General features: G+C 37.0%; 1 protein-coding gene across 5 annotated transcripts in view; it reads left to right on the forward strand.

The window, feature by feature from the left end:
• Hnmt (histamine N-methyltransferase) overlaps window positions 1-23,170 on the forward strand; it is a 53,380-nt gene that overhangs the window by 25,664 nt on the left and 4,546 nt on the right. For 4 of the 5 annotated variants that reach the window (XM_005390770.2, XM_005390772.2, XM_005390771.2 and 1 more), the window contains exons 4-6: window positions 16,160-16,267; window positions 17,327-17,457; window positions 19,837-19,930. In XM_005390770.2, coding sequence (XP_005390827.1) covers window positions 16,160-16,267; window positions 17,327-17,457; window positions 19,837-19,930 — 333 coding nt within the window. Of the gene's footprint in view, window positions 1-4,943; window positions 5,058-16,159; window positions 16,268-17,326; window positions 17,458-19,836; window positions 19,931-23,170 lie in introns of those variants that run through there. The other variant, XM_013517508.1, reaches the window with a different exon arrangement.

Below are 23,170 nucleotides of genomic sequence, written 5' to 3' on the forward strand. Positions count from 1 at the left end.
ATGTTTTCAGTGACCCGGAGGCATCGGACTGTCTAGATCAACAAATTAGGAGGATCGGTGATGTCTAGAGAAATTTGGGATTTTTAATTATCCAGAAAATTAATGAAAGCTCCAGAAAGTTATTTCTTGCTAGAGTATAACAACTTGTTCATGGTCAAATCTGTCTAGAAATGGAAGCACCTCTTGGAAAATAAAGTCATATGTCATGTTGTAGTGTCAGCATAGGCTGGAAAAATACCTTTCAGACATTTTACAGAGAGGACAGGTATCTTGGGTGTATGGGCATTACAGTTGCTTTCAGTCCTGAACAATCCATGGTTTTATGAATAACCTTCTAGGAAAGAGGCAGGCCTTTTCTATGTTTGGTTGTACTGAGGAGGAGGAACTCTAATGGGATGTCTAGACATGCAGACAGTGTTCAGGACAGGTTCTCATTGCTGACATACGGGATGACAGTAGTTATTCAATTATTAGAAGGAGTACAAAGTAGACATATATAATCTATAAAATGTAAGACTATCTACTTCAAATAATCATAGCTTGGAGCTTTGGATATAAAGTATCATTAAAACATTCATAAGTATATAATTAAAACATAAACGCTTCTTCATATATAGTTTTACCAAAAGATTTTACCTCATTGTATTGTATTTAAAACTTTCAGTGAACACGAAAGTATTGTTAAGAACAAGTACATTGCAAGATTGAGGGAATGGCACCTAATGCCTCAGCACTGGAGTCATTGTCATTAAAAGCAGAACGGACAAGATTGTTTTGGTTAATTTAATAGGGCTGGAGACAGACAAACAAGAGATAATGAGCCTAGTGGAGACAAAACCATTGTCATTTGCAGATTAAATGACTTTATACTTAGAAAAGCAAATAAACTCAATCTTAAAGCTGTCAAATGAATAAGAACCCAGCAATGGTTTAATACAGGTAATTTCAGCAATGCAGCTGACCCTCATTTTTGTTTGTTTATGAGCATTTGAATTGATAGTTTCTCATTCACAGTTTTGCTTATCCACCATCTATTTGGAAGTTCATGACGTAGGATTATTGTCATTTTAGAAGGACAAGTTTGTATCTTGCCATTTTTTGAGCCACATTGGAATATGGACTCTTAACTACTAGATGAGTTTCTGGTTCTTATTATTGAATAAACCTTTGCAACTTAATATACACACATCCACCTCAGACCTAGGATGTTTTGTTATCTTTGCTTTATGAAAGCGAACCTAATAGCTCACCATATTAGGGGCCATAAGGGTTTTGAGGATTTGAGAGAAGGCAGTCAATGTTTGGGGTCTCATCTAACTTTATTAGCAACAACTAAGACATGACAAATATTTCTTAGTTATATAGTTATATACAAAACATAAAATGCCCATTTCACAAAAAGTTTCAGTTCCACTGAGAGCCGTGCAGGGTTTAAAAATCTGATTGTTATTGGAACATGAACTCTTTCATGTACAAAAGGTAAGGATATAAGAAGTCAAATTTTCCTGAGAGTAATTTGGTGTCCAGAATAGTTCTCATTTTCATGTAATACACATCGGCCCAGCCACTCTAATTGTTTCAGTACTGAAATCCTTTGCTAACTAACCACTCCCCTGCAGTCCCTCCGTAGCCCCAGGTGTCCCATTGGTGCCTCCCCCTGGACGCCCCTCCCCCACTCCCTGCTCCTTGTCAGGGCTCCACGAGTGGGAGAGTCATGCCCAGGATGTATAGGATACCCCAGATTTCCAGCCTGACTGTTTTCTGAGAAGCTTGCACCTTTTCATTAAGCATGCTTTCTGTTATTTTTTTTTTTTTTTGTAATTTGGTGTTTTTAAATGTTAAAATTATGCCAAATAAACTATTTCTATGCCATCTGGGGTTTATAGTTAATCTTTTAGTTTGATTAGAATAAAGGGCTTGTACTGTGCACTTCTTATTAATGAATAAATAGAAAATGTTAGTTAAAAATCCACTTCTGATCTGGAGCCTCACTGTAATCATTAATTCTAGTTCTTGGAATTAACCTGAAAAAGTTAAAATTTTGCAAAAATGTTCATAGTTTATTGTTGACTTCTTCATAACAGCAAAATGTCAAAAACTAAATATAATTGTGTGTGTGTGTGTGTGTGTGTGTGTGTGATACTGAGGATTCAACCCAGGCCATTCATTGCACAAGTTATTTTCATTCTACCACCCAGTATATGCACATGTGCATGTACATGTTCATGTCTGTGTGTGAACTGCAAACAATTCAGTTTGCAAACAAAAGCTTTCAGCAAATTGTACGTCATTTTGCAAACTCACATCAGATGACAAACATGACTGAGGCCATCTTTCCCACACAAACACACACACACAGCTATTGTCCCCAAAATTGTGAAACAAATGAAGTTTATAAACTGAAGAGAGACATATATAGATCTCTCTCTCTCTCTTTCTCTCTATCCATCTATTTGTCTGTCTATATATATATATCTCCTACATTGTGTGTCATTTAACAATGGGACTGTGTTCCAAACAATACATCACTAAGCAATTTCCTTATTGTGCAAAGGGCATGGTTTGTGTACATACACAAACTACAATGACTGTGACATGACTAAGCAGTCTTATAGGGCCACCATCATATATGCAATCTACATGCAGCCCATGAATATATATATATTTATACAGAGAAAACAAATTGTATAGGAAATATATTTCTATGTGAAAGTATAAATATATATTTCTATATGTAAGTATACACATAAATGTATATATACAAATATTTTATATACATACTTTCATTTTATTTGTATTATATAACATTAATCATTAAATCAATTATACACATACCCATTTAAGGCAATATAATGTAACCATTGCAGATAACATTTTCAGATACATTTCGTTGTATTCACAGTTTAACTCTCAAATAAGAAATGGAGACTTATATAAAAGTACCACAATTTTCTTATCCAATCCTCAGTGAATGGACATTTGGGTTGCTTCCACATTTTAGCAATTACAAATTGTGCTGCTATGAACATAGGTGCACATACATCACTGTGATATGATGTTTTTAGATCTTCTGGGAAAATACCCAGCAGGGGGATAGCTGGGTTGAATGGGACCTCTAGACCTAGTTTTCGGAGGAATCTCCAAACTGATTTCCACAGTGGTTTCACCAGTCTGCATTCCCACCACAGTGGAGAACGGTTCCTATTTCTCCACAACCTCGCCAGCGTTTGTTATTGGTTGATTCTTAATGCTAGCCATTTTTACTGGGGTAAGGTGGAATCTCAGTGTTGTTTTAATTTGCATTTCTCGAATGACTAATGATGTTGAACATTTTCTCATATATTTATTTGCCATTTGTATCTCCTTGTCTGAGAAGTGTGTATTCATCTCAGCTGCCCATTTTTGGATTGGGTCTTTGAATTTGGAGGGGCTGATATTTTTTAATTCTTTGTATGTTCTAGATAGAAGCCCTCTGTCTGAGGGACAATCAGCTAAAATTTTTCCAAGTTTGTGGGTTTTCTTTTTACTTTGCTTGTGATATCTTTAGATGTGCAGAAACTTTTCAGTAGGATGAGATCCCAGTTGTTGATTCTTTCAAGTGTTTCACGTGCAATTTGGTTTTTGTTCATGAACTCTCTGCCTACCCCTATGTCTTCAAGGTTTTTACCTACCTTCTCTTCCAATAGCTTTAGTGTTTCTGGTTTAATATTGAGATCTGTGAACCATTTTGACCTGAGTTTGGTGTATGATGATAGGCTTGGGTCTATTTTCAGTCTTTGGCAGGAAAGATAAACTTGAGGCTTTTATAGGTAAATGGTCACAACTAGAGACCATACTCATAAGTGAAATAAATCAAACATACATGTGCAAGCACCACATTGTTTCTCTAGTGTAAAGCCTGAAAGAGTTAATTTAAACTAGGAGATATGATAGACATTGTGAATTGATAGGAAAGCACTCAAAGGTAAAGGGTAACTGGGATATGGGAAAAGAGAAGGGAAAGAAGGAGAAAGTTTGTATGTATGTATATGCAGAATAGTTAACATGGCTGTTCTACTGTCTTGTATTTCCTTGCTGAAAGAAACTGTCAATGAGTCCCTGGTTGATCAGCTTTGTATGTCTATATCTGTTTTTATGAGAAACCACTTTGAGGATATCAATATGTAATACAACAAGCATTGTTAATTCCCTACCACTCTGTTTGTAACTCTGTACTGTCTGTACTGATCCTTTGCTATTTTGTAAAATGTTGTCTGTCTGTTAGTATTTTCCTCCTTTTATTTAAAAAAAAAAAAGAAATGGAGACTTATTCAGAGACATCATGATCTGGGTAGGCTAAAGAGAACAAAAGAACTTAAGAAATGAACCAAAACGTTAACTTTTGCTTTCTCTCCTGACATGTTTCTTTTGTTTTCATTTTATATCTTTCTCTATTTCTCAACTTTTCTATAGAATATTAGAGCGAGAGATGGAAAGATGATAAAAACTAAAATTTAATATGTGAGTTAGTGATGGTAAAGGTAGATTCCCTAGTTTCTGTTTCATCTCCCTCTACAAAGTTGCAGAAGCCCAAAACACTGCCAAGACACACTTCCATGAAAATTTTCCTTCTGTGCACTTTGATTTATCTGTAACAATATTGTACCAGCATAGGTATTTTAAGAGCAATATCTGCTACATAGTAGGCAAGCAAGACTTTTCTTCAGTGCTCATACATTCTTCTGTGCCAGGCTTCAAGTACGTGGTAAGGACAATGTGGGTTGAAAAGATGGTACTTCTTTACGAGTTACTTAATGTTTCCTGTTGATTATTTCCTGCTTCTTACTCTGTAAGGACAGTAGGTTCTCAGGCTCTTACCTCACACTAGCAAATACATGACTGATAATTTTCTTCACAAGACTTGTGTTTTAACCCCATTAACAGCAGTGGGGTAATGGAGTTAATCTCAGGGGAGAGCTCGTGAAGGTTATTTGAGAAAAAGGAGAAAGTAGCGGGGTGGAGGTCAGGGATTTGATGAAATCCCAGCCACATGACTGCGTGGGACTGCGCTGGAGAGTGTAAGTAGATTCATTTTTAAAGTTCTCTCTTTAGGCATAAAGAAGGTAGGAAGAAGCACTTCATTAAGAGTAAAGGACTGTAACTTAAATATTATAATATTGTCAGCATAGAATTCATCCCTCTATATGTGTGCTGAAGTAGAATTCAAGAATCTATATGTTTAAAATTTATAAATTAGAAATGAAGGCACAATTTAGTCTTTTTTGCATTGTCTGGCAAGTATCTCTGCACTTCAGTGTTTAGCACCTTGGTGCATTTTCTCCAAGTTTATTTTTCACAGAACATTGACTGCATGGCTTTTTCTATAGAAGCCACCAGACACAAAGCTTCAGGCAGATGATTTCCTGGACCAAGGGCCAGAAGACACAGGAAAGCAAATGGCAATGCCTTTTTGACTCAGAATTTATAATTCTAATCCACTTCCTGAGATCTATAGCTATTTTAATATTCTCCTCTCATTCCTCCCTACTGACAGAACAGCCTCAATACCGAAACACCTGAGCTCCAGGGGGAGAAAGGAGATAGAAAGGAAAGAAAAGAGAATCCTGTCAAGAATTTCTGGTCTTTTACAGTGCAGCTCACAATCAGATTGTTCTTTTTCTAGTTACAAACCTGTAGCTTGAATTATTTTTCATCGCCAGGCATGGAGTTATCTGGGCAATCTTTCTTCCTAGAAACAGTTTTTTTGTGTGATATTTTAGTAAAGGGAACAAGGATGATAATCTTATTGCAACATGTAATAGAATAAAAATTTTCCTGTTCATAATCTAAAGAATTCACATATATTTTGATATGAAAAATGAAGCACAGACTGAAATGAAATAGCAGGACATTTCCGCAGTCTTTAATCCTCCATTTCCTTGACCTACAGATTTTCTCATTTGGGGAAGCCCCAGGGTTTTCAAGCGAGGATTTGTGTTTCATTTTATGTAAGCTCAGTCAGTAGGACAAGCCAGACATCACGAATACATGATGAATGCTCTTCTAAGTTGTCATTTTATTATGGAGCTGCCCATTTGGAAAGGCAAATCTTCATTCTTCTCATTCCAATTCTCCTTTAGGCTTCTTGTAAATATCACCTTTTCCAAGACCTTGCTTGACCACTCACTTGAAAAGCACAAAGCCCTCATACCACAGTGTCCCCTTCTTTTTCTTGGCTTAATTTTCTCCATATGAGTTATTGACATCCATAAAGGGTAGATGTTTTTGTCTGTTTTATTCATCGCTATATCTCCAGTGATTAGAGCCTGACCTTTAGCAGGTACTCAAAAGTATTTATTGAATTGATGAATGTCAATTTATTGAATGCTTACTATATATCAAAAACTGTGGCAAACTGTGTCCATATAAGTTTTCTAGCACTTATCCTGAGATGCTACAGCATAGAACATATTATCCCTAATTTATAGATATCCAATTGAAAGGACAGAATAACAAATATGCATGACGATTCTGGAGATTATTGAATTTGACATCAGGTTTGACTCGCTGTAGTCTCCTCATTTTTCCTTTTCATATTTTTGTTCCATTTTTAATTAAATGAATTTTAAACAAAAATGCAACATTCCTCTGCTGTCACATTGAATGTATTAAATTCACATTAAAGTCCTTGTAGTTCAGGAAGCAGAGAAAAGTTGTCTGAAAACAAAGCATCCTTCTTTTGCTTATTTTTGAAATTCTTGTAAGTCCCACTGATTTCAGTTAAGCATCCCTCATTAAATATAGGCATGATGCCCATAAAATATGGTTTCTACAAAAGCAACATAGTATAACTACAAAAATACCTGATTTTAAAAGTAGGTAAAACACTCAATGTAGCCCAGACAGGAGACATGAGAATTCATTCTCTATTTGTGACAGATTAGTTGCACAGGGTAATAGATAGGATAGAGATTTTCTGGGAAGGAGTTTTTAAGATTTATTTTTTGGTCAACTTTCCAAGTAAAAACTCAGCATATTCTGTTTGGTAGAAAAAAAATATGAGCATGAAAAGAATGGAAAGAAAAAGCATTCAGTATCTAGCCTATTAATAACAACTTTTGATTAAGCTAAATTTTACTAACTTTTGAACTAACATGACCAGAAAGCTTCCCAAAATTCACCAATCAATATTTTTTAATGAAAGTCTTCCTGCACTCCCCCTTTATATGCTATAATAACATAAACTGCCTATGTACAATATATTTTAGAGGAGGACGCACACAAGTGCTAAGCTCAGTTACAGCTCTCTTATTTTCCAGTCACAGTGCTAGGTGCTGCACATGTGTGATCACATTTTATCCTCCTAACAACTCTGTGAACCTTCTTTTTTTTTTTTTTTTTTTTCCCTCCTGTACCAGGAACTGAACTCACGATCTTGCGCTTGCCAGGCAGGCGTTTTGCCGCTGAGCTAAATCCCCAGCCCCTCTGTGAGCCTTCATTTAAAATCGAAGAAGTTAGTGTTCAGAAGTTTGGAGGCCAACAGGGTTAAGATACACGTGGTCAAGTAGTAGGTGGTGGAGCTGTGTCCAAGGCCAGTTCTAATTCTCCCTAAATTCCATCAGTTTACCCTTGTATCATGAAATCTCAGCCATAAATATCACGTACTACCTGCCAATTACTCACAATTATATTAGAGAAATTTCTAGAGCTTAAAGTAAATTACCCAAAACTTGGAAGTGAATTGGCAGTAGGATACACACAGAGGCCCGAGGATGATCTTCCTGCTGCCCTGGGCTGTCTGCCTTCCTCACTGCAGTAGATAAATTGGCCTTTAGATTTTCATTGTTTGCCCTTATGAGTTCCATACGGTATAACTATAACTTATTGCATGTGCTATGTAGCTCCCATTATCAATCTGTACTTTGTGAAACAATTCTTCTCTTGTATATTTTGTAGAAGATACATCATAGGGGATGAACACTACTTTTCTCCCCTCAACCTCATGATTTCTTAGCTGGGATGAAACCTAAAACAGAAGACAGATTGACAAAAGAAAAACACATTTGATACCACATGCAGTGCTCATGACATGAGGGAAACTCCATGAGAACACAAAGACATGGCTTAAAACCCTGCCTTACAAGGAAGGCACCTTCAGCAAAGGAGGAAATACCTGTGGGGCAGTGACAGGACAGAGGAAAATTCTTTCAGGCTTCCAAGGCTGGGAATAAGTGCGAAAGTGAGTATGTGGGAGGAAACTTAACAGAGTAAGGACATTTGCAGTGGCTCTGGGGCTATTCCTGGGCTGTAGGTATCTAGAACTGTCTCCAATAGAGAAGAATTTGTTTCTTAACTTCAGACAGAAAAGCAGAAAGATAGGGATAGTTTTGCATCCTTTTGTTGCTTCTTGATTGTCTTTAGCTCAAAAATAATTTTTATGTCAAAGAGGCATAGGTTGAGGTAAAATATTCTGGTTTCTTCAGTATGTTACTCATTTTCATGTCTGTGTGTGTGCATGTGTGTGTGTGTGTGTGTGTGTGTGCTACTGAGTAGTGTACTCTCAAGAATGACCTTTATTTCTCAAAGGTACACCTCTAATCTATGACTTTGGGCTGTATGGTATGTGTTTACCTAATTATTCTAACCAATTATTTTACAGTTTGTATATGGCCCATTGTATCACAAGTAACACTGTAATGAACATCATAATATCATAGCAGCTCATAGATCTGAGAATTTCTTTAGATTATATATTGCATTATATTCCAAATTCGGGGCACCTATGTTAAGGTGTGTGTGTGTATGTGTGTGTATGTGTGTGTGTGTAACTTTGTTTTTGGTGGTACGGGGTAAAGGTGTGGCGATGTACCTCAGTGTGATGACACCCTGGGTTCATTTCAATCCCCAAACAGGGGACTTAGCAGGTCTTTTGCTAGATATTTCCTTGCAGCTGTCATTATACCGTACCTTTCAAACTGTTTTTTGGTCACTGTAGAGTACCTAAGAAACCTATTTTTCTAAGTTGTGACTCCCCATTTCTGCATTCTTTTTCCTTCTTGTCATCTAAAAGCTATTTCAGCAGCAGGTGACAGTTTGTCCATACACTTATATGTTCATCTAACCAGCCATCTACACACTTACCCATTTTTAAAGAGAAGTTCCATTTTATAGTCTCCTGTACTGGTAATTTACCCAGAGCAGGAGGACTACAACTGCTCAGAGCAGTCTTCTGGGTCACTAGATAAAGACCCTGTGTCATGTAAGGGACAATTGCAGCTTCTATATGTTATCCATGGTTAGAATGCAGGCATGCCTCATAAAAATCAAATTTTTAGTTTTCATATAATATGCATTCACTATGTGAGAGAACAACTGACATACATAAAGGATAGTGTCTTAAAATATGTTTGATTAGAAACAGCATTAAATATGGTGTTAATGTTGAAAGTTAAATTTTTATGGAGAGATTACGTAATGGCATTAAGCTAAATGCCAAATTGTTATGCATCTGAGTTGTTCCAAACCCTATAGTTTTAGCACAGTCATTGGCATATAAAATAATCATCATCAATTCAGACCTGTACCTATTTTATGGCAGAGTTTTGTGTTAATTTTTTAATAAGATGCTGATAGGAAGGTACAATAGGGTTCTCTAGAGAAGCAGAACTGATAGGCTATATATGTATTTAAAGTAAGAAATTGGTTTTCATGATTATGGAGACTGAGAGACCTCCAGATCTGCAGTCTTCTGCTGTGCTTGGAGACCCAGATGAGCTAGCAGTGTAAGTTCCAGTCTGAAAGCAAGGAAACCTAAGACTCAAGTAAACCCTATAGCTTCAGTCTGAGTCTGAGGACCAGAAAGGAGGAATGCCCCAGTTCAGGACATTCAGATCTGATCTTCAGCTGATCAGCTCTTCCTCTGTACAGAGGCAGTCTGTTTCACATAAATTGAAGAGTTAATCAGATTCAAATGTTAATCTCCTCCAGAAACACCTTCACAAACGTATTCAGAATATTGTTTAATGAATTATCTTGGCACAACATGGCCCAGGAGAGTAGATAAATACAATTAACCATCCCCACGCAATTTTATTTGGTAGATAAACACTTTAAAATGATTAATTCAACTAAACTATTATAGGAACATTTTAGATTATAGATAAAAAGGAGTATCAAAAATAATCTATAATTCCACCACCATGGGTTAACCACTAACTGTAATTCAATATGTGTATTTCTAATAATTGTGTATTGAAATTAAGTGCACTGTGACTCATTGATTTATGCTGACAGGTATTCAGATTTGCCTAACTGCTTAAATTCCATATATTGATCAACTGAGAAAGTCGGATGTTATAGCATGTAACACAGTCAGATCCCAAAATCATTCATTTGCTTTGCTATTCACAGAAAAGGAAAATAGAAAAAAGATGATATGTTGCAATAGAGATATTTAATCATCATTGTTTATACAATTGTTATAGAAAATTTTGCAGATGTTTTAGGAGGAATATCTCATGTCACATTAAGGGTTCAGTAATGTATAACCGTTGGTATGTATATACCTTAAGAATTAAGATGTCAAACATAGGTAGTCTACAGTTGTTCAAAATTATAATCATTATAAAAATTATGTAAGTAACCTATAATTGAAGTTCATATATGAAAGAGATTAACTATAAACTGAAAGTGTGTTAGCTGTTGCTCTTAGAGCAGTCTTTGGTTTCTCTGCGTCTTTCATTTACCTCTGAATGTGCTGAGAACTTCAAAACTATCTCATAGGTTCAAATCTAGTTTACTTTTTCTCTCTTTTTGGCATGTTAGTCTGTCTTGTACATCCTCTAAAAGCATTTTTAAGATGCTCACTGCCTGATACAGGAACATATTTATAATATGATGCCTTCTGTTTAGAGGGGTTTAGTTGAAAGAGCACAAATAAATGTTCTCCTTCCCTTTCTGTGGATTTCTTTTACTGCTGTATCATAGTTTTATAAGGTCTGATAACCCTCATCAGGCTTTTAGTTACTCTTAGCCAAACCAGATCATTTGTTCAATCCATCAATTTGAACCTTCTTAACAAACTTATTGGAATCAAGCCTTGGCTAAGGAATCAAGCACATGAAGGAAAGGAAAATTTAGATCTGGGAAGACAAATAAGTTTTGTCTGTGTTGCCAACATCTGCAATTGATGAGGAGCTATTGTCCAGAGGATTCTGAAGCTGCTTCCAGACTCTGTGAGAAACAATATCAGAATAAGCAGTCACTTGTGGTAGGTTTCCTCTAAAATGTATAGGAGTTAGCCAGGTAAAGTAAAGTGTGGAAGAGCATTCCAAGTGGGGAAGAAAACATGCACAAAGGCAACAGGCATGGAGGGGAATGGTACCCAGAGAAAGGCAGCAAGTATACAAGTGACTCAGAGTTCCTGGGACCAGATTTTCAAAATATGAAATTGTGAGAGATAAGAACAAGGAAGCAGGCAGTGTGAGCCATGTTTTCTCAAGGAGGTTGGCATTAACCCAGTTGATCAAAGCTATTGGAAGACTTTAAGCAGTGAAGTGATGGACTTACTGAATTTAGAGTTTAAAATGGTTGTCACGGTGCTATCTTTGAGGGAGACTAGATCAGAAAGAAGTAGGCTGACCTTTCAGCAGGGTATGAATACAGTATTTTTGATGATTGATGATTTGGGCCTGTACTGATCAACTTTCTATCATTGAGAGAACAAAACTGACAGTTTCAACTTAAAGGAGGAAAGGTTTGTTTTGGCTAATGGTTTCAAAGGTTTAAGTCTATGACCTCCTGGAAAGAAGGCAGGAGCATCACAGCATAGAGGCATGGTAGATGACAGCTGCTAACCTCATGAAACCTGGGAACAGAACAGTAGGCTCTCCTACTTCACCCCAGGAGAAGGTGTCAGGGACCAGACACAGCTTTAAGGTCACACCTGTGATTTCCCCACTCATATCCAAAAGTAAAAGGGAGGACTGGCAGCATGCAGCCTCTTTCCCTCCCTTACAGTCTATGCCAACCACCCACCCCAGGGCAGGTGTAGCACTCACACCCATAATCCCAACATTGGACCATGAATCATTCATAAACTCTAGAAGCCCACCCTATGACTGCATGAGGCTTTGGGGGGACACCCAGACACAAACCATAACAGCTATTAACCTCCTCTAACAAATTTGTACATTTATAAAATTCATCAATGTACGTTGACGCATCATCACCACTCAAAGGGCATGGTTAACATTCAGGGTCCTTCTTAATATTTGCTATGGTTTAAATGTTTACATTCCTTCAAAATTGTCATTAGTCCTGATGCAAATGTGTTAAGAGATGAGACTTTTAGGATGGGATCAGATCATGAGACCCCTATCCTCATGAACAGAATTAGTGACCTTATAAGACAGCATGAAGGGTATCTCTTTCCTTTTGTTCTTTCTCTTTTTCTCTCTCTCTTTCTTTTTGTTTTTCTCTTTTTTCTCTCATTCTCTTTTCTCTCATTCTCTCCTCTTTCTTTCTTTCTTTCTTTCTTTCTTTCTTTCTTTCTTTCTTTCTTTCTTTCTTTCTTTCTTTTTCAAATTAAAGGAAAATAAGGCACCTGAAGGGACACATCATGTGTCTTAGTAAAGAAATAAATAAGAGCCCTGTGTGCTGCTGGCGGAACTGGAAAAAAAGAGCACAAGGAACTTGGCAGGCTCTTGTGCCATGTGAGCATGACTAAATGGTGCTACCTGCGAGGAGCAGGCTTCAACCAGACCCTGAGTACACAGTGGTGTTACTGACTGTCCAACCTAGGATGCTTTTGACAGTGAGAGGTGGAGCAAGTATGTAGAATAATTAAAATTATCATCATTTTAAAATATTTATGTATTATTCAATTTTCATATTTGTTTCATTGTACTGATCTATTTAAGGGATAGTTCTTTGGGGAAAAAACTTTTAAGACATAAAATTATAATAGTACTGTATTGTTAAAAATGAAATCTTTAAGAGCGAAATAAAGCCAGATGGGACATAGGACAATAGGCATTACTGAGAGTGTCCTTGGCAAACAGGAAGCCTGATCATTCTCTCTGATCTTGCTCCTGACAACACAGTCTCAGGACCTCCTTCCGTTATTCATAGATTTGCTAGAGATGCAGCATGCATGGGCTTGCATTCTAGGTGTGTCTGTCTAAACCCACGGTTTCTAAATCTCAGGTGCAGTTCTGGCATTGTGTCTTCTATCCGTGACCCAGGAGCAGGGGACTGCCTGTTTCTGAACAGGTTTGGGGCTGTGCTGACTGTGATCTGCTATTTAAGCAGATCTGAAATGTCTGAACCTATCTTAAGAGAAGGAGAATTCATCAAACCTCACACGGGGAAAAGTATGTCAGCCATTTTTTTCAGAATTCTGAATTTGAGCGCTCCACAGTTGATGAGCTTTTAATTGAAGGTGGTGGCTAAACTGATAGAAACAAGACTAGAACTTTCATTATTGAGTGTTCCTAATCCTTTGAGACAGGCTGGGATCCCTCTATTTCTTAGCCCATAGCTTTTCTTATCAGCAATTTCCCTTTTTTCTTTCAAAAATAGTTGTTGTAGAGAAGAATAAAATAGTCTTTATGTCATTTTAGTATTTGGTGTCTTCCTAATCCTTGGTACAAAGTAATCAGGCAAAATAAACACTCTAGTTTTAGACAGAAACATTCCAGATTTAGGCCTTAACTAATGGTCAGCTTGGAACACCCAGCTGAACTGAGTTAGCAGGGTGCCAGGTATGGAAGGCCCACCCACCTGTGGATTGTTGCCAACAGCATAAAAACAGAATTAGAGGAGAGTGCTATTGATTCTCCTGGAGAAGCTTGTTGTGCTGGCTTTCCTGATAAGAACTCAGTTGTTCTCATCCTTGGAGGAACTCAGATCCTCACTGTCCCTGAAGATGGCTGCAGTTCTTTTGTGGGGAGCTCTGGGCCTTACCTTGAGCATAGCTTCCTGGGCCAGTGCAGATCCCTCAGCCTGCTGGCACAAATCCTTCATCCTGCTGGCACAGACTTCCTAGTTTCTACCACTGACCTCTGGGCCTTCCCAGTGCAGATCCCCGATACAGACTTGCGTGAGGCTTTGTCATGGGCTCTAGGCCTCCAGTTGGACTCATGGAGGACATTGCCATGGGCTTCAGATCTTCAGCTGGACTCATGCAGGACATTGCCATGGGATCCAGGTCCTTAGTTGGATTCTTTGAGTCTTTAGTGTGTGGACAGATCTCCTGCACCCTTCTGCACTTGACTCTTCAGGTGAATCTTATGAAATAATCCTATAAATTATGCATCCTGTATAAATTCTTTTCCCTTGTAAATCCTGACTACAACATGCCCGATTTCAGCTTCCTTCCCTCTTGCCCTTCTTCCCATCCACACCGACTTCAGAGTTCACGTCTACTTAGCAGTAGTCGGGGCTGTTATTCTGCCACTGACTGCCCTCTTTTCCTGGCCTAGCATCTTCTCTTCCTGGCTTATCTTTTTTATCTCCTTCCTTCCAACTGTCCCAGTCTCGGGCTGGAGACATAGCTCAGTGGCACAGAGCCTGCCTGGCAAGAGCGAGGTCCTGAGTTTGATTCCTGATACAAAAAAAAAGAAAAACCACAACTCTCCTGGTCTTATGAGCCATGCTTTTGCTCTCTTCCATATCTGATCTTGGAAAGTTTCTGTTCATGTCATTTATGCCAAAATATTAAAGACTAACATAATTTTCATATGCTAATCTTGCCAAGAGATGTTTCCACTTTAATGCAAGTCAATATCATACCCTAAATGAATAAAAGCATAAAACATAATTTGGAGGCATCAATGATGGGGAGACCAGGAATATTTTTAAAGAGGGGAACTCTGTGATAACAATAAATACAATTCAGCACTAACATTTATTCAGTGGCAACTCTGTTTTGCACTGTAATTAATATACAGTACCTTATTTAACCCTCAGAACTCATGAATTAGGTATTATTATTCTTTTTAGTTTCTGGTGAGGACACTGAAGCTTAGAAAAGCAAAGCAAACTGACTAAAGTCATATACACTTAGCATATGGAAAGGGCAAAGTTTGGAACTTGAGTCCCTCTGACTTTCCACTGTCCCATATACTATCACTGACAAGTTGAATTTCTAATGGGAAAGAAATCTACTTGTCCTTCTTATCACTATTATTAGAGATTACTGCAGTTCCTGGCACATGGTAAATAGTCCACTAATAGCTGATGAATGAGTGAGTGAAAGAATACCCATTTGATCCATATTCTCTCTGTTTACCCCTGGGATTCCTCTTTCTTGGAGGTCTTGCCTTGTTGAATATTCCAATGACTCGGAACTGCTAGTAGTTCCATATATACCCTTCTTTTTCTTGACTTTGTGCTTCCGTCATCCTGTCCCTTCTACCTGCAACCCTTCAGTTTCCTGAGGTCTCTGAGCCAGCTCCACCTCACCTGGAGAGAGAGGAGAGCCCGAGAATGACTGCATTTGTACATCCCTGCCCCATACTGGCCTCTTCTGTCATCTGTCCCAGCACACCCACAGTTGTTTCTATGTCCATGCCTTCCACCAGGCAGTGGAGTTTTTGAAGGCAGATGTCTGACATATTTTCGTATCCTGTATTTGTACCTAACATGTGTTTGTGTCTTTTTTCAACTAACATGTTTGAAATCCTCCCAGCCTAGACTCGTTTATTCAGTTCTGAGATACATACATTCTTTTTCATATTTTAATGCCTGTTATTTAAGTTATGTCTGCCAATTGATAAAATCTTTAAATTATACTTGACAGTTATTTTACTTAGTGAAACAAAAGTAAGGATTGCTTCCTACAGTCGATGATATTCTTTGATTTAGCTAAATACAGTGCTGGCTATTAGAGATTAATGAATGAATGGATGGATGCATGGCATCCTACACCTCCTCAAGTCATACTGTTTCTATTTGAAACCTAACATTTGCCGGGTGTGGCGGTTCACACCTGTAATCCCAGCACGTGAAGGCAGAAGCGGGAGAGTTGCTTGAAGTTCAAGGCCAGCCTGGGTCACAAAGTGAATTCAAGGCAGGCTGAACTACACAGCAATGAAAGACAGATAATAAATGAGCACAAACTGCTCTTAATCACTTCTTCCTGGAATGATGTAACCTGTAACAAGTATTTATTTTCTAGGTGAAATGGATCTTCAAATTCTCTCCAAATTCAGGGCTCGATACCCAGGAGTTCCTATCATCAATGAAGTTATTGAACCAAGTGCCGAACAAATCACCAAGTACAAAGGTACCTGTAACCCACTGAGCTGTATACAAAATGTTATCCCCAAAAGTTTATCATCTCATATTTTTGCTTTGGATGATTAATAGTATGGGTACCCAGGTATGCTCTTTCTAAGCTTGCTGGGAGAAGAGTCTAGTTATTTGTTGCAGACATGACTGAACACCTTGGATATAAACAATGAACAATTAGATTCTTTCATTGACTATCCATTCCCCTGTCATCATCAGCTACTGTTCTTAAAGTTGATTCACTGATTTATTCATTCAGAAATATTTAAGCGTCTCTGCCCTGAAAGAGCTTATGTTATTGGACTACAGGAGGAGACAGTAAACTTTTCCTGAAAAGGACTAAATAGTAAATGTTTTAGATTCACAAGTTCACAAAACCTGTCACAACTAATCAACTCTGGCCACCATAAGCAATATGTAAACTGAGCATGATCGCATTCTATTTTTAAAGATAAAAATGTTCTGATTTCTAGTTTTTAAAGTGAGCATTACCTGTCGAAATGAAACTTTGTTTGTAAACAGAAATATTTGAATTTCGTATCAATTTGACAAATTATGAATTTATCCTTTTGATTTTTTTGAATCATTTAATAGTATAACTAACATGAGACATGAATGACAGAGACAGAGCTAGGAAGCAGAACACTGTCTGGTTTTAGCTTGTAGTCCACAGACAAATAGGTGGTGGGTCAGGTGGAGTCCCTGCTGTGGTTCATTTGCTCCTGGGTTGCACAAACATGTCACCTGTTTCACATCAGTTGTCTACTAATAAAATTCTCCAATTGATTCCCCACTTATATACTAAGATATTGTAACCTTTGTCTGACCATGTTCTCATTACTTATGATTGACTCTTTCTTCCACCTCTAATTTCATTTAATAGTGGAAGAAAAATTAAGATGAGCCCTCTAGTTTCTCAGAGCTACATAAAAAAGAAAAATGTGGTTTATGTCTGTTATGTATATAACATTGATTACATTAAAATTCTAAATGGAAATGGGCTCCACATTTGCAATTAAAATTGATGGTGTGCCACCTCTTCTTTGAATTTTAGAGCTTGTAGCCAAGACATCAAATCTTGAGAACATAAAGTTTGTTTGGCATAAGGAGACATCATCTGAATATCAAAACAGAGTGATGGAGAAAAAGGAGATTCAAAAGTGGGACTTTATTCATATGATTCAGGTAAGAAATATTTATTGTAATATATTATCAGAAAAGAGATTTTTTTCATATATATGTATGAAGAATGTACAATGTTTTAATATCTTTAAAGATAAAAATGTTCTGATTTCTAGTTTTTAAAGTGAACATTACCTGTCCAAATGAGTCTTGCTATCAGTTTTCATTAATATCTAAAAAGTTCGTTGTCTTCATTCATACGGCATCATTTTTTGTCAATATTGTCTTAATTAGTTTTGTACAATGGAAAGTTAATGTATAGATTTGATGACAAGAGTGTGACAACATATCCTAACAGGTTTTTAAGTGACTCAAATACTCTAAGGTCCAATGTCCCAGAGTTTTTCTGAATCATCTTGCTTTTGCCTTCCGTGGGTGACCTGGCTAGTATATACATGACAGATAAGGCATAGGTTCTGTGATTTCTGAGACCAATAACATTTTAATGATATGAATTCAGTAAGATTTTACTTCTGTGGTCTAACACCAACAAAATAATGTGTGATTAGTATAAGTCATGAGGCTCGATCTGCTGGTGTCACTAGTATTTCTGCATAGCATGAGAGTGTGGAAGTTGGCTATTGTTGGGAGATACACACATTTTAGATATGCCACTTGGTTAACAACAAAATACTTTTCCTTCTGTAGCCCACAACCATAGTTACTGAAAAAGAGTGGGTTTATAATAAACCAAAGGAAGAAAGGACTCCTCAAGTTTGACATTCTGACAATCATATATCTCGGCTTCCTTAGCTGACAAAATCTCTTATCCCTCGGGGAGTACTTAACCTTGCCTGGCAGGTCTACAATATTTCTTTGTTACACTTGTTTTCCCATCTCCTCAAGGAAGTTCTTACCTCCTCTGTCTCCTCACATCTCCGACAATCTTCCAACCATTCATTCCCACTCATGACTTCACTTTATATGATACAGAGAAAATAGAAATCATCAGATGAAAACTCATCTTTCATCCTCTAAACGTGCAAATGTGCATGCACTTATAACCACCAGGTCCTTCTTCCGTATTATTGCAATAACCTCTGGTTATTCCTCTAAGCCCTGAATTTCATTCTTCTGTTATGAAATATCATAGCTCGAGAGGTCACATTCTTTCTCCTATTTCTTCCAAGACTTCTGTGTTTGTGCTTTCTTATATAAACTCTGCTTCCTTCAGCATCACTATTTTACTCCTCTCTTTCCCACTTGACCTACTATGCCTCTCTGAGGTGTGTCTACTCATACCATAACACCCTCATGACATCTTCTCAACTTAGTATTCACTGCCAATGCAAGGACCTAAATGTGTGTTAGACAAAAACAGGGAATCTGCTGCAGCCCACAGCATCTTTTCCATCCAAGGTGTGTCATAGGTTGTTCGTCATCTTATGCATTAGCTATATGCAGGGACCTATCCACAGTCCCTGTGGTAGTTGACATGGAGTGCACTGATACTAAATACAGCCACTGAGGAATCATGCACCATGTTCTGACTTATGTTACTTCATTCATTTATGTGAAGAGTCATAGCTTTAGTTGTTTTCTTTTCATGCAGTAAATTCTGTTGTGGGCAAACACTTGGAATATTGACTTCTTATCCAAATGAGTGAAAATGAAATAAAAGAAGTGCCTGTAGAGATAGATTCTCTAGTGAATAAAGGATGCATATCATTAGGGACAGTTTACCACTCCCAGTGCACACCATCAAGTTCTGTGTGTTGAGGAGAAAGACCTACACTTCGCTAAGAATTGGTCCAGACTCACTAAAATTGGTTGGACTAACTCTTAACCTTCTGTGATCAGGCATATAACCTCGTGCTTGGCACAGTCCAGTATCCTAGAGAATCTGTCAACGTCAAAGCCTGTCACATTTTCTGTGATTAAAAAAAAAAAAAACACGATCTGTGAGCATATGGAGAATGGAGAAGCTAGTGCAAAGGGCTTAATTTTAAAGCAGTGTTCCATGAAGTGGGGTCTGTTTTTATGGTGCCAGTACCACCTGCTCCCAGAAAGATTACAATTCTCAAAATATGGAATAGGTATAGGATGAGTGTTCTCATGGGCAATGGATTCTGGGTGTCTCTAACTATTAATATCTGTGTTATAGAAGGCAGAAAGTAAATTTAAATTTATTTGGCTGTAGTTTGGTAAATCCTATAGTTTTTCCTTTCCCCAAATATTTTCTTACATTATTGTTTTATTCTTACATTACCATTTTATCTCTCCATTAATGTCTTTAATCTTTAAATATCATTTTTTTTTCTTTTTTGGTTTGGATAAAAATTTATTCAGCTTGAAATTCAAACTTTCTAGTGAGTATCTAGTTCAAGTAACAAAGACCCCAACATAGAGAAGTGTCTCATTTTTCTTTTGCCTCCTATCCAGATGCTGTATTATGTAAAAGATATCCCAGCTACCCTGAAATTCTTCCACAGCCTCTTAGCTACCAATGCTAAGATTCTCATTATTCTTGCATCAGGTGAGTTATTTTTATTTAGTCTGAAGTTTGAAATAGCAATTGTGCATATATGCCTAGATTCATATGTTAAGAGAAAGGTGTAAGTATGTCTGGTCTTTGTTATAAAATTCTTTATATATATATATATATTTATATTTATATATTTATAAGAAAATATATTTATATATTTTCTTTATATATATATATATATATGTTTTGTTTTTGTTTTTGTTTTTGTTTTTGTTTTTCTACAGTACCGGGAACCGAACTCACGACCTTGCGCTTGCCAGGCAGGTGCTTTGCCGCTGAGCTAAATCCTCAGCCCCTTGTTATAAAATTCTTACCTTGGTCTCTGATCATGGTCAATTAATTTTAGTTGCAATTGTTCTCACTTTCAGGAATATAGTAGAACTGAACATCTATCAGTTTCTTTTTGTTGAGGAAAAGTCGTTTTCCGTATATGAATTTTTTTATATAAGTTTCACGTGATAAAAGTTTTAAAATGAGATTTACCAAGCTCATTGTTTATATTTACATACTTTATGCTACTTAAATAGCCTTTTCCATCTGCAATACTTATTAATAAGTAAATAAAGGTTTAACTATTGAGTTACCCTCAGATTTGATTAGTTTGCATTTCTAATGCCATTGGTTGTATTGTTAATTGCACCTTTTCTCAAACACCTGTCAAAAATGGTCTAATTGCGTTGTTTTGTGATATCATTTTATTTTCTAAAGGAAGAATTTGATCACATCATGTTGCTTTCAGGGTTATTGGAGTACTTCATTCTTCTTTGTTTAGGTCATTCATTTATTATACTACTTTTTCCATTCAGCAGTTTTTATGGATTATGCTCCTGATGGTAGAAGGGTAGATACTAAATATGCAACAGTCCCTGTCTTCCTAAGCATATCAATAATCCTTACTCCAAATCATACCACGAAATCTGTTTGTTCTTAGTTATAAGGAATAGTTTTTAAAACAGCAAATATGACTGTTGCCTACAATCCTGGGCTTAAAATTATGTGAGAGTTTGGCAATAGAGAGCTCCTGTCCCCAACCTGCTCCCCAAGCGAACATCTTGATATACTATTTTTACCTCTAGTTAAAAGTATTCATTTATGTGGGAAAGGTCTGGCTTCCCATTTGGAAAGTATTATGTAAACTAAATCCTTCCTGTAACCTCTGTCTAATTTAGATACTTGGCAAAAGTACTGTGCCCTGCAATGAGGAATTGAAAAGAAACTTAGTTACAGCATTGTGAAAGCCTGTTCCTGATGATATCCATCAGTAAATCAAAAGAAGTATTATAGACAGAAACTCATCCAAAAGTTTGAGTCTAGATTATAATTCATATCTCTGGAACACCCACTGTCCTATTCAAAATATTTTCAAAAGTTAAATAGTTGCATGCCAGAGGTGACATTCTAAGAATATGTACCTACTAACAAAGAAAAGACAGCCTAAGATTTAGAAACTGTTATAAGTATTCTACACGCAGCTGAGAATTGAATAAGTGTACTTGTGGATATAGATTTATGCTGACTATGCTATGAGAAGCTAATATCCTCCGTGGTTTTAGGCATCAAGAAATGTTGAAACCAAAATAGGACCAGTGAAAGGTCTGATGATACATGGGGCAAGAATGCCAAAGCATTGTATATCTGTGTGAATTTGGTCTCTGCGTCTTAATTCAGGGGCTCCTTATGGGCAAGCACACCTATATTATATTATATCTATACATACATATGGTCTAGGAAGATGTACTTGGTGGGTGTGCAACCATGGGGAAAAATCAAAAGGCAGAGAGTAAAACTCAAAAATTAGTTAATTTTCTTTGAAAGGTATTTTGGGTCAAAAATTATTCAGTCAATATATTTTGTATGGTGGAAATATTGGATTTACTTTCTAAATACATACTTCACAATGTTTTAATACTATAGCACAGGAGACTGCTGTCATAAAAGGGAAAACATTCTCAATAGTTACTATTCCTAAACATAACAATGCAACAAATAACAATTGTTAGATAACTAAACGGTGACTCAGATGACCTCTTTCCTTTACCGTTGCTTTTACTTCTTAGAAGAGGTTTCCAGTATTACAGAACGAACACCACATCCATTTCTTTTTAAAGGAGCAAATAGAGTTAGTCATTTTATTTTGAATTTTCTACTTCTCTCCCCTAAGTCTAAGATAGTCTCAGGTAAATTTTTTTGCTTACATTTATCAGAAGTATTAAGTAAATTAACTAAATATAAGCTAATTTTTTAAAAAGTAAACCACCTTTATCAGTATAGTTTCCTTTGCAGTTAAAGAAGGTATTCTACTTGTAAAGAAAATAGAATTGCTAAGTATATTTATTGCTGCCATCAACTTACTGTGTAGCTGGAATGTTCCCTGGAATGTAAACAGGTCCTGCAGTCATACTGGTTTATACTTCAACTCTAGAATATAATGCCAATGACTGGAGCTTTCCTCTCAACTAATGTCCCGCTTCTAATCACAATCTTTCACTCATGAGAATGCCTAGGAGTCAAGCTTATGTGCTCCTGAAGGAAGCTAGCGATTGTGTGCTTCAAGTTTCTCCTTTCAGTTTAACACTGGATCCCTTCTCTCCTAATCTGGCACGTGCTGCAGCTTCCCCTGCTCATCTTGCCCCACCTTGCCCCAAGCGTGGACATAGCCCCCCCCTCCCTCATTGTCTAAAACACCATTCTTTACTTTTCAGAGATGTTGAAACCCATAGCTGGGAAGATGATCAGAGAGCAGAATTTAGCACTGAAATTGCTCAGCCAGTCTCTTTCTTCCCTTTGTCTTGCGTGATGCGAGTATACCTAGTTCGGAGCACCCCAGACCACCCTCGTATTCTCTTTGCTCAGTGCTGAGATGCCAGCTTTTTATTTTGTATCCCAGGCTTCTTTTTTGTTAGGGAGAGAACTTTAATTCCTTCTGCTCTTCTGCTAGCACCTAGATAAGCCCGTGCATCCACAAGCCTGTCTGAACAACATGCATGTGCTTGAGACAAATTCCATTACTCCCTCATTATGAAGAAGTGACATATTTTCTTTAAAAAAAAAAAAACAGCAGTAATTATTTTGTTGTATCAATACTAAATATGATTTATGGGTCTGCCTTTAGAAAAATGGATAAAACTTCATTTGTAGCAGTGGAAACAAATTTAATCCTTCCCCCAATTTTATTTTAGAATCTTTTAGATTACCATTAGTGAATATGTATAGGAACAACCTATGTGATTA

The sequence above is a fragment of the Chinchilla lanigera genome, unplaced genomic scaffold (assembly GCF_000276665.1).
Source record: "Chinchilla lanigera isolate Chin_1 unplaced genomic scaffold, ChiLan1.0 scaffold00039, whole genome shotgun sequence".
Classification (NCBI taxonomy): domain Eukaryota; kingdom Metazoa; phylum Chordata; class Mammalia; order Rodentia; family Chinchillidae; genus Chinchilla; species Chinchilla lanigera.